Genomic DNA, 17,880 nt, shown 5'->3' on the forward strand with positions numbered 1-17,880 from the left:
CCCGCGTCCCCTGCATCGGCAGGCGGACTCTCAACCACTGCGCCACCAGGGAAGCCCTCCTTTATCTTTAAGATAAGAACACTCTCCCCTGCCTCCCCTTCAGGTTTCCAGGCAGATTAGGTAAGAAGGCAAATGCTTCGGAGAAAACCAGACTTATTCCAAGGAGAGGTCAACCCTGGCTGTCTTGGGAAAAGCTAGTATCTATACCCTGTGTCTTGAGATGTCACATCACAGGAAATGTGAAAGGACCAGAAGTAACCAGGGCCACTGCCACTGCTGGGCAGGCTCCACCTGCCCCTCAGACTGCCTGGCCAGGTGCACCTCCCGGTGGGGCCCCAGCACCCACCCAGCCCTGCTCCCCTCACCCCGGGAGGCCCTCACCTCCTCTCTGCTGAGATAACAGGCTCCCAGCAGGGGTGCACTTATTCTTGTTTTTACCACTAGAAGTTGATGTCTACTGGATCCTTTTTCTTTCTACCAGAGGGAGTGCAAGCCAAGATTCAATCATTAAAATCAAACAATGAAAAGCACGGGTTAGCATTTATAGGCATGCTATTAAATATGCACTTATACATCATGTACAAGAGTCTGACGTATCACGTGGTGATAAACGACCAGTTCCACGCGCTGGTGGTTGATTTCTCCCCCAGGGAAAATCTGGAAGGACAGGCCTCGTGACCTTCGCCCCTGGGCACAGCCAGGCAGCCCAAGCGCCAGAGGGTAAATGATTCATGGGGTCACCCGGGTCGCCGGACCTCAGCCAGCTGCCCACTCACCGGCCACTCGTTCTTCCATCAGGTGCTCCAGGGGCAGGCGGATGGAGTCGTGTTCCACGGTGCAGGTGATGATGTGAGGCAGGGCCCCCTCCACTGGGCTGGGTCGCTCAGCCGTGTCCCCCACTGCGGCACGGATTTTGTGGAAATGTTTCACCACAGAATGGATTACCAAATTATTTGACTGCAGAGACAGAGCAGAGAAATCATTTATGAAAACTATGCCAAGGGGAGACTTAGAGTAACAATCTCTCTCATTTGTAGTTTCCTTTGTAGCTAACATTTAAAAAGAAAACAAACAAAAAAACGGTCTCAAAGAAAACCAGCTCCTGAGCTGCACCTTCTGAAAGGCCTAACTACAAAGATTTGGGGGTTTTCAACTTTCAAAAATGTCAGAATTCGTTTCCGGTGGATTACGCAGGCTTTTTGTTAAGCAACATTATGCATTTTAAAAATTTTCTAAATCTGTCAAAAAAGAATATTTTGCTCAGGCACCCATCGCTGGTGGGAATGTGAACTGGCACAACCTCTGTTAAGGGCCATCTGGCATTTCTATCAAACAGGCCCTCTGACCCAGGAAGTCTGGTTCTTGGACTTGATCCTACAGCTACACTTGCAGAAGCAAAATGATGGATGTAAAAGGTTACTGGTTAAGTGTACAATGACGTAACAGCAAAACCTTAGGAAACCCTTCAACGTCTATCCATAAGGGGACTTGTTCAGGGGACACCAAGCAGATGTAAAAGCACAGAGGGAATGCCCTAAGGGCAGAGATGCCAGAGATCTCAAAGACACTTGTTAAATGAAAAAAAGGTAGCGAGCATTATACGCATCATACAATTTGTATAAAAAGGGCGAGATACATACACATTTGCCTATACATCCCCCAAATCCTTGAAGAGGTAAAAAGGGAAGGAGAAAAGAATATATAAATCTACACACTTAATCTGTTTTTAAGGCAAAGGCCATCTCTGCAGGACTCGACAGAAACTAACAATACTGGTCTCCTGTAGGGAGAGGAAGTGGATAACTAACGGGATGGGTGGGAGATTTTTGTTTTTAAAGACCTTTTCTCTTATTGCTAAATACAACATACACACAGAAAAGTGTATAAAACAGAAATGTAAGTTTCATGAGAAAGTATGACAGTGAAGACCTGAGTAACCGTGACCTGGGTCAAGACAAAAACAGGACCCACACCAGGGAACACCTCCCACCCGCCCTCAACCACTGCCCCCCTGCCATGCCAGCTACCTCCACCCTGATTTGCATGGTAATCATTTCCTTGCTTTTCTTTACGCTTTTCCTTCCTAGGTAAGGATCCCTAAGTGATTTTGCTTATTTTGCCTCTTTTTGACCTTCAAATGAATGGAATTGGACTGAATTAATTTTTTGGTCAACTGAAGATCCAACCTATTCACGTGTCTGAAGGCACCGCCCAGCGGGAAGGCGGCGGCTGCTGCTTGTCGGGTGCGGAGGAACCCACACACGGTCAGCCGGCACTCAGAGGACTTGAAAGGCACTGAGAGTCCAACAGGTGGCCCTGATGGAGGACGAGGCGGCCGACAGCGGGGCTCACCCAGGTCTGAGACGCAGCAAACCAGATGAAGGGGAGGAGGGCCAGGATGGAAGGCTGGATGTGTCCCTCTGAAGGTGGATGGCCCTTTAGAGCCCCAGGTCACCCCCTCGCAGAAAACACAGCGGCTCCTGGTCCGGAAAGGAGGGCCTTCGGGGGCCGCACACCTCAGGTCAAAGCTGAGCCAACCCACCGTGAACGCGACGAAGATGCCTGGGCCCCTCCCATGTGCCGCCTCCACCTGCAGGTACCAAAGGGCACAGGACTCCACGCTGAGCGCCCAGGTGGCACTGGGAGCACAGCAGCCTCTGTCGGAACCGGTCAGTCACAACGAAAAACGCACCACGTGCCCCCAGGCCACCAGGCTCCTCAGCACCTGGCCCCAGGCAAGACCAGGACGGCCCACGGGGCAGCGGGGCACCAGGAGTCTGGTCCTGGGGGTGGTCGGTGCCCAGGGGCCTGGCGGCAGCTCCCCTCCCCTCTGGTCAGCTTGGCTTGGCCCGGCCCGGCCCGGCTCAGCATAGCCTCTGGCTGACGCCCTCCGCTCCACACTCACGATCCCTCCGCGCTGCTGCTGCTGGGGACTGTGTGGTACCCTTCCACCCGGGACTGCATCAGAGGTGTGAATATCGGTCCATGCTATCTGGAAGGACATCTACGTTGTCCCCAGTCTCTCCTGCCTGCCCCTGCTGCCCACGTGCCCCCTTCTTCTATGGTACGTACCTGAGAGGAGCGGCTGGCTGATAGGGTGGCGTGGCCTCGACTTCACGAGGTGATGCCAACCCACCTTCCAGAACGGTTTCCAGCCTACACTCCTGCCAGCACCGTGCGTGCTCGCTGCTGTGCATCCTTTGTCAATACTTCTTGTCACTGGACTTCTTAATTGTTACCATCCTGATGGGTGGGCAGAGGCAACCCATGTTGTTGTTTACCTTTGTATTCTGATCACTTAATGAGGCCGAGTACCTTCTCCCACGTAGAAACCACATGGGTTTCTCTGTGAAGTGCATATTCACTTTTCTCGCCCATTTTCCTACCATCTTCGCCCACTGTCAGGCTGGTCTTCTGATTTCCTTCAAGGTTTTCTGATGAACTACAAATTGTTTAGTGGTGGTGGTGGTGGTAGAATTTATCGACCTTTTCTTTTATGATTAAAGTTTTCTGTATTTTAGCTAAGAAATCCATCTCTTCAACATCACAAAGGCCAGGCCTTGTCACGTGACAAGGACCCATCCAGGTATGGCCCTGTTTTGGGCCTCGTGTCTCTCCTTTTTGCCGTAAGACCGCCTGCCTCTGTTAGTAGAACAATTCACGGTGTTCTTAATCTTGAAGATTTGGCTATTCTTGGCATATTGTGAATTTCCATATAAATTAGTTTGCGAGATTCCATCAGAAAAGAGTCAGAATGTTGACCGAAGTTGCTTTGAATCTACAGATCAATCTGGAAAGAGCTGCCATATTTATCATATTGAGTCTTCCCATCTGTGAACATGGTATATGCTGCATTTATTTAGAATTTCTTTGAAGGCTCTCGGTAATGTTTCTATTCCTTTCCCAACGTGTGTGTGCAGGTGTCTTACAAAAGCTTTTTTACTAGATTTATTTCCTAAGTATCTGATATTTTTTGGTGCTCTGGTAAATACCTGTTTGTTGCTGGTACATAAAAATACAATTGATTTTTTTATCTAATAGCTTTGCTGAATTTACTTACGAACTCTAATACTCTAGCTGCAGATTCTCTTGGTCTTTCATGTGGACACAGTCACAGCACCTGTGCATGGCCTTCTCCTCCAACAAGGAAATGAGATGGTGAGAATGACTGACTGAGTAGAGACCTTGACATCATCACAGTCCCTGAGTATCTTCTATCCATTTAAAAAGAAGTACCTTTGAAATCGGGTCAAACCTCGCTCTTTTTTTCATTGAAGTCGAGTTGATTTACAATGTTGTGTTAGTTTCAGGTGTACAGCAAAGTGATTCCATTATATATATGCTCTTTTTCAGATTCTCTTCCATTACAGATTATTACCAGATACTGAACATAGTTCCCTGTGCTATACAGTAGGTCCTTGTTGGTTGTCTATTTTATATAAAGTAGTGTGTATCTGTTAATCCCAAACTCCTAATTTCTCTCTCCCCCGTTTCCCCTTTGACAACCCTTAGTTTTTTGCTGTGTCTGTGAGTCTATTTGTTTTGTAAATAAGTTCATTTATGTCATTTTTTTAAGGCTCCACATATAAGTGATATCACATTATATTTGTCTTTCTCTGTCTGACTTACTTCACTCAGTATGATAATCTCTAGGTCCATCCATGTTGCTGCAAATGGCATTATTTCATTCCTTTTTCATGGCTGAGTAGTATTCCAGTGTGTGTGTGTGTGTGTGTGTGTGTGTGTGTGTGTGTGTGTGTGTGTACACACCACATCTTGATCCATTCATCTGTCCATGGACATTCAGGTTGTTTCCATGTCTTGGTTATAGTGCTGCTATCAACATTGGGGTGCATGTATCTTTTCGAATTAGAGTTTTTGTCTTTTCCAGATGTATGCCCAGGAGTGGGATTGCTGGGTCATATGGCAGTTCTATTTTTAGTTTTTTAAGGAACCTCCATACTGTTCTCCATAGTGGCCGCACCAATTTACATTCCTACCAACAGTGTAGAAGGGTCCTCTCTTCTCCACACCCTCTCTGCATTTATTATTTGTAGATGTTTTGATGATGGCCATTCTGACCAGAAACCTCACACTCTTAACAAGGTAAGCAACTTAGTGGGATTCAAAGGAATGATTACAGGCCAAAATGAAGGGGAAACTCTCTTTATTGAAATAGCAATGCAAAGCAAATTAATTTATACGTTATGTAACAAATATCCTATCAGCCCCCTGGAATTCACTTATAGGGTAAATGTTGGCTAATTATATCAAGGACAAAGCATTACTCTTTCTTTAAAAAACAATAATACCAAGAGGCAGCCACCTTCTACTTTAAAAAAAAAATAACTCACCGCTAAAAGTACATGAGACTGTTGAGATTGTTTACCTCTGTGCCCCCGGAAGTGAAGATCATATCTTGAGGCCTCCCACCTATCATCTTGGCAAGGTTTTCCCGAGCTGCATTGATAATCTCCTTGGCCTTCCTGCCTTGAGGGACCAAAGTGGAAATTCATTAACTTTGCTTCACCAAGTCCAATCAACACATGTTTAAAAGAACAACCAGACATGAAGGAGTGAGAGATCTGAGTGGGCAGTTCTAAGACAAAACGTGCTCCACTAACGTGAGCTACAACCAGAAATCACTTGGCGAAGGGGCAGCTGTAAGGTGTCAGCAAATCAGTGAAAACTACTGAGATTTCAGTAACTTAGTAAGAGCCAGAAGCAAATATGGGAGGATGCCTGGGAACCCTAAAATTCCCTGAGACATGGTTTTCTTCTTACCGGGTGCTACGGGAGAGGGGAAGCTGTGGCCATCTGCCTTGCTTCCCATCTGTCAAGACAGGAGAATGAAAGGATGGGATAATTTGCTTAAGATCATGCTACAAAACAACAAAAATAAGCAAAAATAGAACTCGTGACTCCTTGACACAAAGCCCAATGCCATATGTCATACTGCCGGTCCCCTAGGTAACAAGAAAGGTCACCGCCTCAGGGACATGTTTGCTTTCAAACAGCTGCTAGGAGCCCAGCTACTCCCAGTTTCACTGGAGAGCAGGAAAACAGGAACCAAAGTTCATGTGGCAGAGAAAGAAAGGCTCTGGGATGGGAATTCTGAAAGTTTTGATGGCCATCTTTAGTCTGTAGACCAGTAGACTCCAAACTTCTTTGACTATTCAGTCCTATTCATAAAAAAATTTTTTTTGAGCAGGTGCCACTAAAATAAACATATAAATAATAAAACATATGTCAAGATAGAAACGTAAAAAGATGTGGTAAAAATAAATATACAAAGTAATCCGCACGCTCCTTAAAACTATTGCGTAGGTTCTAATTACAAGCAGTGAAGGTCTGGGGTGTCTAGGAAACCCAGTCCTTTCAACCAGTGATACTTCAAAAGACTGCAGTAAACGTCAGTCAGTTTGGGCAGGACCCTGGCCTGGCACAGTTAGCTCCTCCTGAGCGCTGCTCAAAGCCCATCCACCAGCTCGTGGCCCATTCTTCTTCCAGGATTCTGCTGAGAAGCCCCCTCTGAGGGGGTGCTGGGCTGATCCCACAGCAGCAGGTCCCCTGCCCATGCCCCACTGCCCTTCCCAGGACAATCGGGTGGCCCATGTGGCGGGTAGCCCCCAGAGCCTGTAGACCTTCATATAAGCATGTCACAGGGTTTTCTTTTTCCTTTTCAAAAATGGGTTTCGTAATTTACAAATTGGTTTGCAAAAACTTCCCTTTCCACTTATCGACAAGTCTTGGAGACCCTTCTACACAAGGATTCGGGGGGGGCTACCTCACCACCGTGATGTACCTATTGGAACAGTTAAAATGAAGAGACTGGCCAGTCCAAGTGCTCAGGAGGATGTGTAGAAAACACAACTCTCACATCAGTGGAAACAGAAACTGGTACAAGCACTTTGGAGATAGCACAGCAGTTCCTTAGGAAGTCAAACTTACACCTCCCATCTGACCCCGCCGTTCTGCTCCTAGGTGTTTAGGGTAAATAGTGTTTACCCAAGAAAAAAGAAGGTGATGTCCACAACTTGTACATCAACATACGCCCAAAATGCCAACCCAGACCTTGTTCTGGACGCCACTCACCCTACCTGGATGTCCAACAGGCATCTGAAACTACACACATTCAAAGCTGAATGTCCGGGGGCTTCCCTGGTGGTGAAGTGGTTAAGAATCTGCCTGCCAAGGCAGGGGACACGGGTGCAAGCCCTGGTCCGGGAACATCCCACATGTCGCAGAGCAACTAAGCCCGTGCACCACAACTACTGAGCCTGCGCTCTAGAGCCTGCGACCCACAACTACTGAGCCCACGTGCCACAACTACTGAAGCGTGAGTGCCTAGAGCCCATGCTCTGCAACGAGAAGCCACCGCAATGAGAAGCCCGCGCACAGCAACGAAGAGTAGCCCCGGCTCGCTGCAACTAGAGAAAGCCGGCGCGCAGCAACAAAGACCCAACGCAGCCAAAAATAAATAAATAATAAATTTAAAAACAAAAACAAACAAACAAACAAAAAGAGCCGAATGCCTGCCTCCCTCTCCCTAAACTGACTCCTTTCTCAAAGGCTCCCAGCCTTTCCTTTCTCAGTAAGTAAATGGCATCTCAGTCCTTCCAGGGCACCAGGGTGAAAGCCCCTGTCTTTCTCCTACCCCATCACCCAACCCATTATCAAATCCTGTAAGATCTGCCATCAAAAATATCCAGACTCCAACCCCACCTGCCCCTGCCCCAACCACCAGCTGAGTCAAGGCCACTGCTGGGATATTCCCCTGGCATGACCCCAACTCCATGGACCCCACTGTGGTCCATTCTCCACAAAGTGGCCAAAGTAATGCCTTGAAAACCCAACAATTCTTTGTGCTCTGTGCTTTTCCCTCACCGGGAACAATGCTCGGCACACAGTAGGTACTCAACCAATATTGGTTAAGTCACCTGTGTTCAAAGTGTGGTCTGGGGAGCTCTGGGGGTCCACAAAGTAAAAACTATTTTCATAATAATACTGAGACATCATTTGCCTTTTTTACACTCATTTTCTCACAGGTATATAAGGAAGCCCTCCAGAGGCTACGTGATGTGAATATTGCAATGGACTGGATACACAGCCAGGTATGGGACCCAAACGTCTTCTATTTATCCAGACCTTGAAGGTTTTCAAACATGTACAACAGTGCCATTCTTCTCACTAAATTTGTTCTGCTTTGGAAAAGATAGTTTCTTTTTCATAAAAAGAAAGTTAACATGTAATGAATTTATTATTGTTACCTTTAATGAATAGATACGTATCTATTTAAAGTGTTTTAGTGTTAAGTTCTGATATGGCAAATATCTACAGACAAAGCATGCATAAGCAGAGGCTCTTTGGGGTCCTTAATACGTTTCCAGAGTGTGGCGTCTCGTGAGTGACCTCAGTTATGTCACCCCTCTGCTCAGGCCCTCCAGACGCACTCCACCCCAGGCCCACGAGAGCCGGCCCTCACCTCACAGTGGCCTCCACAGCCCAGCGTGGCATTGCCCCCAAACCCCTGGGACCCCCGAACCCCCTGCTGTCACCCACAGCCCTCTGCCTGCAGTGCCTCCCCAGGTGTCCCCTCCGCATGTCTGCAAACGTATGTCATCCGAGAGTAGGGTCATCCTCCGCGAAGCGGGGCCCCTCCCCCAGAACTGTGTGCCCTTTATCGGCTTCACTGCTCCCCACAGGGCCTTGTCCACCTCACACACCTGCATCTGTAACTGCCCTGCCTGCTGCCCCTCACAAGAGCAGGACCTTTGTCTGCTGGCTGCCCCACCCACCAGGCACAGAGTAAGCGCCCTCCAGGCAAGCTGAGTGCACGGCTCACGGGGGAGGACTGGAGCCCTTGAAGGTGAGCCCCAGACACCCGGGGAAAAGGCCCTAGGGAATCCCTGACTGCAGCAGGAGGGGTGATGGTGGGAAAACCCCAGAACCCAGGGCTAGGAGAGCTGGGTTCCATCTGGGGACCAGCCCGAGATGCTGCAGGCCGCTGGCCCACTCTGAGAGCGGACGCCCTCAGCTGTGAACCTGAGCCCTGATCCCCACCCACCATGCAGGTTCTCACTAATAAGAGAAGTGGGTGCGTGCCAGAGCACCGTCAACCTAACTCACTGTGCACACAGTGACACCCTCCCGCATTTCCACAGCCAGAGGCACCCACCAGCGCGAGGGGGTGAGCCGGGGAACGTCAGAGCACGGCGTGTGTACTGCCGTGTCAGCCAAGAAAGAGTTCTGAAGAGACAAAAGCTTGGCTTTAGTAAAGTTTTCTTCTCATTACACTAGGCATGCTGATTGTAGCCATGATACAGAAAGAAAATACTAAAAACCTCCTGCAGTCCCGCTACTCCAAGATAACTGCGGCGGGAGCATCTGGCGGGTGTCCCATCTGTGTCGGGGCTGCCCTTGCTGCCACTCTCCCTCCCTACCACGGAGGCATTTTCAGCTGGAACACATCTTAATTAAGGCCACATTTATATGAAGAAAGTCTTAGGTGAGCTAAGAATTTAGACCCCATTTCCCAACTTCCACCGCAACTGAAATGCCAAGGCGTGGCCATGGGACCAACCTCCGGCAGTGGGTTATAGGCCAGGGTGGTGCTTGCAACTAACTTCCAGAGGTGTCTCTGAAGGACTCAGGCAGCCCTTTCTCCTCCTCTTTCTCTCCGTCCCACAGGCCGGACTGCTTACATGATGGCTTGAACTGCAGGAGCCATCTTGACCCCAGGGGCCAGGGGCATGCTGAAGATGGAAAAAGTTTTAAGATAGAAGGAGCTGCGCCTCTGGTGGTGGCTGAGCAGCCACATGGGCCCTGGACCGTGAGAGAAATAAATTTCAAGCTGTTTAATCTACAGTTATTGGGGAGCTTCTGTCTCTCACAGCAAAACTATACATTTTCCATACTTGCTCTACATAATTGTCTCTCGGGTGGTGGGCAGGGGAAACAATCACACCGCGCATCTACAGCGTGCATTTCCCACTTGGGCCCAATGCCGCAAGTCTCCTCCCAGGTCGCCAGTACGGTCCACACCATCGCTTTAAGGGGGACCAGAACTCACGCCAGGGCTTCCGCATACTTATGTGATCCATCCTTGACTGATGGACACTGAGGTTACAAGCAAGGTAGTAAAAGACATCTCGGGTTTCTAAACTCTTCCCAAACCGCCTTAATATTGGCCTTAAAACAGATTACCCTTCAAGGGATTATTATCGTTATTAAATCATAATATCGTGAAAATAATTAAACCATTCTATCATACAGGTGATTTTTTCTTTCTTTCCTTTTTTTCTTTCTTTTCCACTTCCACCTGAGTGCCAACAGAGAATTATTGCAAATGCATTTTTAGTTATGGTTCTTAATTTGTGGAAAGAAAGGCTGTCAAGGCAACATGCTATCCACAGACAACAGGCTTCATCAGGTCTAGAAGGGTTATTTCTCCCTGAGGGTTATTCCTAAATTTCTTCATGATAAATGCTTTTTATTAGCACTTGACTGTTCTCTGGATTCTCCAGTTTTATGCGTCAGAAACTTCAGTTTCACTAGAGGAAAGATTAGCTACAAGGCAACGTCCAGATTAGCCAGAATACATGTGTAAGATAAACCAACAACAAAGCTAATGAATGACTGGTATCTGATTTTGCAAAAGCTTTTAGTTATCAAGTTGTGAAGCTTTTCATAAGCAAACCGACATGAAACCCCACAAAAGCCTATAAATTTGTACACAGGTATTGCTAAATCCTAGGGCGTGGCAGGAGTCTGAAAGTTATTTTAGTTCATCGTGATCCACAGTTAAGATAGTTTATCTTCATCATCCCTGATAAAGCATTAAATGAGAAGACACAGCTTCAGCTCACTGCCTGAAAGACACAAGTTGACTCTGCCATGTAACTCCTGATTTGAAGCAAATTCTTTTCCAAGACCTCCAATTTAATGCTCTACATTAAAACAAGAATAAACGAGAAACATACAAGAATATTTATAATTGAAGAATTTGAAAGTAATTTTTATTTTTAAAAAAAGGAGACCAGGATTCTATGTGATCCTGATGTCGTAAAGGATCTATTTTGCAAATTTTGTAACGATCAACTGAGACAGATACATGACAGGGTTTTAATAGGTACTGTCACTACAAACAACTCTTAATAAGACAGCTTTTTCATCTGGGAAAGGAGGACAGGAGAGTATGTTAAAGATGAAAGATTATGGTATCAACAAGGCTCAAATTTGGACTTCTCAGGAAAAAACTACCCAAAATTACAGCTAAAGGTTTGCAGTTAACAGAAAATCTATTCAAAACCGAGTCATCCCATGTAGGATTCTCTAATTTCTCTAAGAGTACCTCTGCCCCCCACGTCTCTGATCTGTGTGTGTCTTCTAGAATTACCTGCCAGGTAAGGGCTGCTGGGATTTCCCCAGGCTTCCTGCATGGCTTCAGTCATGGCCTGGATGACTTCTGGCTCCAGGGGGGTGGTTGCATTATAGTCCATATACACTTTCCTGCTGGAGAGAAAATAAAGACGTGCCTATTAGGGAAAAGAAGGTGAAATCTGGAAACACAGCTGCACCCTGTCTATCGTATCAACAGGAGCAAATAATGTCAAGGTCGGGGTGCTTCTCTGCATCTACATGTGCCGGATTCTACAAGCTCAGAAGTTTCCACATCTTCATTACTTGTGGAAAATGTATACGTGTTTTCCAACCATCTATCAATAGTATTTGCTAGTTTCCTTTATCACTGTTAGGAAATTGTCCCTTTGGACTTTCAAAACTTCTTTCCACCGCTTGGTAGGAGGGGTGGTCCGCTGGGCCTGGGCTACCTACCTGACTCCAACCTTCCTCCTGAGGGAAGCAGGGGAACCTGGCAGTCCCAGGGAGCCGCACATTCCTCAGGGCTTTTTCCCTGGTTTTTCAACGTCACCACTTTACCAGTAGTTTTCCTTTACTTCCCTGCAGTGCCTGCGATGGCTGTGAGGCTCTGGCGATCTAGGCGCCCACTGCTCCCCCCGCTCCCCTCTGCTTCCCCTGAGCTGCAGCCTCCTCTGCGGGGTGGGGGGCGCGTGCACCTGAGCTGCAGCCTCCTCTGCGGGGTGGGGGGCGCGTGCACCTGAGCTGCAGCCTCCTCTGCGGGGTGGGGGGCGCGTGCACCTGAGCTGCAGCCTCCTCTGCGGGGTGGGGGGCGCGTGCACCTGAGCTGCAGCCTCCTCTGCGGGGTGGGGGGCGCGTGCACCTGAGCTGCAGCCTCCTCTGCGGGGTGGGGGGCGCGTGCACCTGAGCTGCAGCCTCCTCTGCGGGGTGGGGGGCGCGTGCACCTGAGCTGCAGCCTCCTCTGCGGGGTGGGGGGCGCGTGCACCTGAGCTGCAGCCTCCTCTGCGGGGTGGGGGGCGCGTGCACCTGAGCTGCAGCCTCCTCTGCGGGGTGGGGGGCGCGTGCACCTGAGCTGCAGCCTCCTCCCTTTGACCTTTCCGTTTTCTTTGCCTAGAATGAGCACACTGACACTTTCACTAGAGGAAAGATTAGCTACAAGGCAACGTCCAGATTAGCCAGAATACATGTGTAAGATAAACCAACAACAAAGCTAATGAATGACTGGTATCTGATTTTGCAAAAGCTTTTAGTTATCAAGTTGTGAAGCTTTTCATAAGCAAACCGACATGAAACCCCACAAAAGCCTATAAATTTGTACACAGGTATTGCTAAATCCTAGGGCGTGGCAGGAGTCTGAAAGTTATTTTAGTTCATCGTGATCCACAGTTAAGATAGTTTATCTTCATCATCCCTGATAAAGCATTAAATGAGAAGACACAGCTTCAGCTCACTGCCTGAAAGACACAAGTTGACTCTGCCATGTAACTCCTGATTTGAAGCAAATTCTTTTCCAAGACCTCCAATTTAATGCTCTACATTAAAACAAGAATAAACGAGAAACATACAAGAATATTTATAATTGAAGAATTTGAAAGTAATTTTTATTTTTAAAAAAAGGAGACCAGGATTCTATGTGATCCTGATGTCGTAAAGGATCTATTTTGCAAATTTTGTAACGATCAACTGAGACAGATACATGACAGGGTTTTAATAGGTACTGTCACTACAAACAACTCTTAATAAGACAGCTTTTTCATCTGGGAAAGGAGGACAGGAGAGTATGTTAAAGATGAAAGATTATGGTATCAACAAGGCTCAAATTTGGACTTCTCAGGAAAAAACTACCCAAAATTACAGCTAAAGGTTTGCAGTTAACAGAAAATCTATTCAAAACCGAGTCATCCCATGTAGGATTCTCTAATTTCTCTAAGAGTACCTCTGCCCCCCACGTCTCTGATCTGTGTGTGTCTTCTAGAATTACCTGCCAGGTAAGGGCTGCTGGGATTTCCCCAGGCTTCCTGCATGGCTTCAGTCATGGCCTGGATGACTTCTGGCTCCAGGGGGGTGGTTGCATTATAGTCCATATACACTTTCCTGCTGGAGAGAAAATAAAGACGTGCCTATTAGGGAAAAGAAGGTGAAATCTGGAAACACAGCTGCACCCTGTCTATCGTATCAACAGGAGCAAATAATGTCAAGGTCGGGGTGCTTCTCTGCATCTACATGTGCCGGATTCTACAAGCTCAGAAGTTTCCACATCTTCATTACTTGTGGAAAATGTATACGTGTTTTCCAACCATCTATCAATAGTATTTGCTAGTTTCCTTTATCACTGTTAGGAAATTGTCCCTTTGGACTTTCAAAACTTCTTTCCACCGCTTGGTAGGAGGGGTGGTCCGCTGGGCCTGGGCTACCTACCTGACTCCAACCTTCCTCCTGAGGGAAGCAGGGGAACCTGGCAGTCCCAGGGAGCCGCACATTCCTCAGGGCTTTTTCCCTGGTTTTTCAACGTCACCACTTTACCAGTAGTTTTCCTTTACTTCCCTGCAGTGCCTGCGATGGCTGTGAGGCTCTGGCGATCTAGGCGCCCACTGCTCCCCCCGCTCCCCTCTGCTTCCCCTGAGCTGCAGCCTCCTCTGCGGGGTGGGGGGCGCGTGCACCTGAGCTGCAGCCTCCTCTGCGGGGTGGGGGGCGCGTGCACCTGAGCTGCAGCCTCCTCTGCGGGGTGGGGGGCGCGTGCACCTGAGCTGCAGCCTCCTCTGCGGGGTGGGGGGCGCGTGCACCTGAGCTGCAGCCTCCTCTGCGGGGTGGGGGGCGCGTGCACCTGAGCTGCAGCCTCCTCTGCGGGGTGGGGGGCGCGTGCACCTGAGCTGCAGCCTCCTCTGCGGGGTGGGGGGCGCGTGCACCTGAGCTGCAGCCTCCTCTGCGGGGTGGGGGGGCGCGTGCACCTGAGCTGCAGCCTCCTCTGCGGGGTGGGGGGCGCGTGCACCTGAGCTGCAGCCTCCTCTGCGGGGTGGGGGGCGCGTGCACCTGAGCTGCAGCCTCCTCCCTTTGCACTTTCCGTTTTCTTTGCCTAGAATGACCACACTGACACCCCCACCTTACTTTTTAGGTCTTTGCTCCAACTTGACCTTCTTGTGAGGCAAACTGGGCTCTAAATAAAATTGCAGCCACCCATGCCCTCCTACCCAGGGCTGTGCCCCCTGGCACCCCGTTTCTCCAAGGCACCCCATCATCTAATACACTAGACTTGCTCCTTGTTTATTCTCTATCTCAACAGAAAGTAACAGAACAGCGGCTCCACAAGCTCCCGTTTTCCTCCCAGCTCTGTCGCCAACACTGAGGACAATGGCCGGCGCCGAGTAGGGGCTTGACTTATAAGGTGACAAATGTCACAGAAAGTGCACAGCCCCTGAAAGATCCCTAAGTGAAACTTATATCTTTTTACCAGTATCAAAAACTTTCAGAAACTTTCATGAATATGTAATAGTAGGCAATCCTGCCAGATACCATTAATTATTTTACCTGACTTTAAAATCAGCGATAGCATTTAAACCAATCCACGTGAAAATTCAAACACAATTACCAACGGCGGCTGTTAAAACACAGGTTCTTTAACCCACGGAGTGTTTTTTTTTTTGGGCCGTGCCTTGCAGCATGTGGGATCTTAGTTCCCCGACCAGGGATCAAACCCGTGGCCCCTGCAATGGAAGTGAGGACTCTTAACCACGGGACCACCAGGGAAGTCCCCCCATGGAGTGTTTTAATGCAGCATCTTGTCTCTAAGATGCCCAAGCACAAGGCTTTGGGGCTTGGGAAGTCTGAGCAGCCATCCTTGGCCACCCGGGTATTAGGAATCCCTGGGTACTGTTGAGTCTTAAATCTGCATGTGCCCCTAACTCTGCTCTCACTGCCAATGACAAGTATTCCAAAATTACTCAAACTACTAGTGACCAATCTCCTGCTTGGCTGAGTTAATTCAAAGCTTGAATTTCAGAACACTTCAGAGATTACTCTGCGCCCTCATTTGTTACTTCTTTAAAGTGCTATCAGTATTGCATATGGGAAAAAGCTAAACTTCATTAGGTTCATAACCAAAAAGAAAAAGGCACCACGAATCTCTTCTTCACTCAGTACATTTTCCCAGCTCCCTTTTCTCAGTTCCAAGCAAATGAGACCTAATGAAAGACATGGCAGATTTAGGCCTGGACCCACATTTTAAAGACACACGCCCGTTCCTCATACTCAGGTAGAGAAGATTACCCCTCCTACCCAGAAAGTATTTAACAAATTCCTGGATTGAGGGTGAAGACTCACAAACAAACAAAGATGCATTTCCCCCGCCCAGGGGAAGGTCCCAGCAGGCTGGTGTATTTGTGGGGAGGAAGGTGATCTCCGCGTCTTACTCCTCCGCCATCTTTCCACCGCCTCCCCAGCAGGCTGGAACAGCTCTGTGGGCTGGAGTGTCCCCCTGTCTTCACCCCCACTCGGCCAGGTGCTCAGGCCAGCAGCCTCGGGGCATCCTTCTTAACCCTACCTCTCCCCTACTCGGAGGACGCATCAGCAACTGCCGGGTTTATTCTCAGTACAAACCCTTCTCCCGCCACCCCTGCCACCACTAAGGTCCACACCGCCTCTCCCTCCTCGACTGTGACAAAAGACTCCCAACTGGCTTCCCTGCTTCCTGCAACCCCTACTCCCTACAAAGCAGCCAGAAGGATTCCTTTAAAATATAAAGTAGTAATTTGTAATATAATTAAATGACGTCACTCCCCTCTCAAACCTCCAGGACACCCCAAGTCCTTCCTGGGCTCTGCGGCTCTGCTCGCGGACAGGTGCCCCAAGCCCCTCCGCTCCGCAGTCCTCGCTGCCCTGGACTCCGAGGGCTCGTTCCTGCCCTCGGGGCCTTTGCTGAGGTTTCCTCTCCCCGCGCGCTCGCTCTCAGAACTTGTGCGGCTCACTCCCGGATGTCACTCAGGTTTTAGCCCAAGCGTCACCTCCCCGGAGCCCTTCGCAGGCCGCGCCTCGCATCCGCTCGTCCTCCCAGCGCTCATCCCTGCTTTAGGCCTCCCGCGCGGACAGCCGGGCGGCGCTGCATCCCCGCGCGGACCCTCACGCCCGCGAGAGACCGGCCAGCTGGCGGCCCCTCTCCGGGAAGGCCCCCTCCCTTGGAGAGTGCCCACCAGCTGGCCGCCCCCCCCCCTCGGAGAGTGACCACCGGCCGGCCGCCACCCTCAGACCTCGCCACGCGGCGCCCGGAGGGCTTCCTGGAGGAGGGCGCCGACGGCTTCCCCTGCCTTCCGCTCAAGGAGCGCACCTGTCCGGCGGGCTCTTCTCTGCTCGTCTGCCAGGCTGACTCGCCGCTCGCCCCCGCGCGTCCCTGCTCCGCGGCCCGGCCGCCTCCATCCCAACCCCTCCCAGCCCGGCAGCCCCGGACGCAGCCCCAACCGGCAGAGCATGTCACTCTCAGGCGCGCCACCGGGAGGAGGCGGGGCCGCGAGGGCCGGGGTGAGTCCGGATTGGCTGAAGTGCGCACTCCCAGCCAATCCTCGCGCTTCAGTGGCGCTCCGCCGGGAGGCGGGGCCCCGGCTGCGCGCGGTCAGGTGACGGGCTGGGGCGGGGCTGAAGGCGCGTCACAGGGGGCGTGGTCCCGGCGGCGGAGCGCTGGCGGGAGGGCTGTGAGCGGGCCCTGCGCGGTGAGCGGGTAGCCGGCACCGGGAGCGAGGGCGGCGGGGGCCCGGGGGCGGCCGGGGAGCGAGGGGTCGGCGTGCTTCCGCTCGGCTGGAGCGGGCGCCCCGGTGCTCCGAGGCCGGCGGGCCACGCCCTGCGTCACTGCTGTCCCGGGGGGCTCCACCATGATCCGACCCTCTGCTTGCGTGACTTTGGGTGAAATTAGGGCTCATTTCCTGCGGGTGGATCTGAGGGGTCTGGAGTGGAGGCTGTTAGAGGAGCCAAGGCAAGACATGAGGAACACCAGGCCCGGGCGCAAAACGCAGGAAAGATGGATCCGGGACAGATACAGGGAACGGGGTCTGCTGAATGTGGGGCACGCGGGAGGGTGAGGGAGGAGGATGTTAGTCCCTTTACCCGGACAGGAAGGAGCCCGGGGCGGGGAAGGTGATGGGCTGAGTTTCCGACCTGTTGCTTTGTCTGAGAGGCAGCCAAATGGACGTGTCTAGCATTCGTGTATCCTGCCAACCATAACACAAGTCAGTTGCGAAAGCGGTGAGTGAGGGCAAAGGTCCAGATGCTTGAATTCTAATGAAGCCACCCACCGTCTCTTGCCCTTTTGACAAAATAACAATTTCTAAGTTTAATTGAGCCCTGAGCATGTGTCAGGCACTGTTCCCAGCGCCTTTCCTGTATTCACTAGTTTCGTCTTGATAACACCCTTATCAAGTGGGTGCCTTTATCCCCACTTTATATATGAGGAAAGTCAGGTACAGCATCTTGCCCAAGTTTACACGGGGAGTAATGGAGCCAGAATTTGAATGCAGGAAT

General features: G+C 50.2%; 1 protein-coding gene across 2 annotated transcripts in view; it reads right to left on the bottom strand.

Annotated features, from left to right (window-relative positions):
• SCLY (selenocysteine lyase) overlaps nucleotides 1-16,785 on the bottom strand; it is a 30,618-nt gene extending 13,833 nt beyond the window's left edge. Inside the window, exons 1-4 of one of the 2 annotated variants that reach the window (XM_007452895.1) lie at nucleotides 16,697-16,785; nucleotides 13,361-13,476; nucleotides 5,390-5,490; nucleotides 777-957 (exon numbers count right to left, since the gene is read on the bottom strand). In XM_007452895.1, coding sequence (XP_007452957.1) covers nucleotides 777-957; nucleotides 5,390-5,490; nucleotides 13,361-13,476; nucleotides 16,697-16,785 — 487 coding nt within the window. Of the gene's footprint in view, nucleotides 1-776; nucleotides 958-5,389; nucleotides 5,491-11,398; nucleotides 11,502-13,360; nucleotides 13,477-16,696 lie in introns of those variants that run through there. The other variant, XM_007452896.1, reaches the window with a different exon arrangement.
• Between the last annotated feature and the right edge of the window lie 1,095 nt (nucleotides 16,786-17,880).

This window comes from Lipotes vexillifer, unplaced genomic scaffold (assembly GCF_000442215.2).
Source record: "Lipotes vexillifer unplaced genomic scaffold, Lipotes_vexillifer_v1.1 scaffold652, whole genome shotgun sequence".
NCBI classification, from domain to species: domain Eukaryota; kingdom Metazoa; phylum Chordata; class Mammalia; order Artiodactyla; family Lipotidae; genus Lipotes; species Lipotes vexillifer.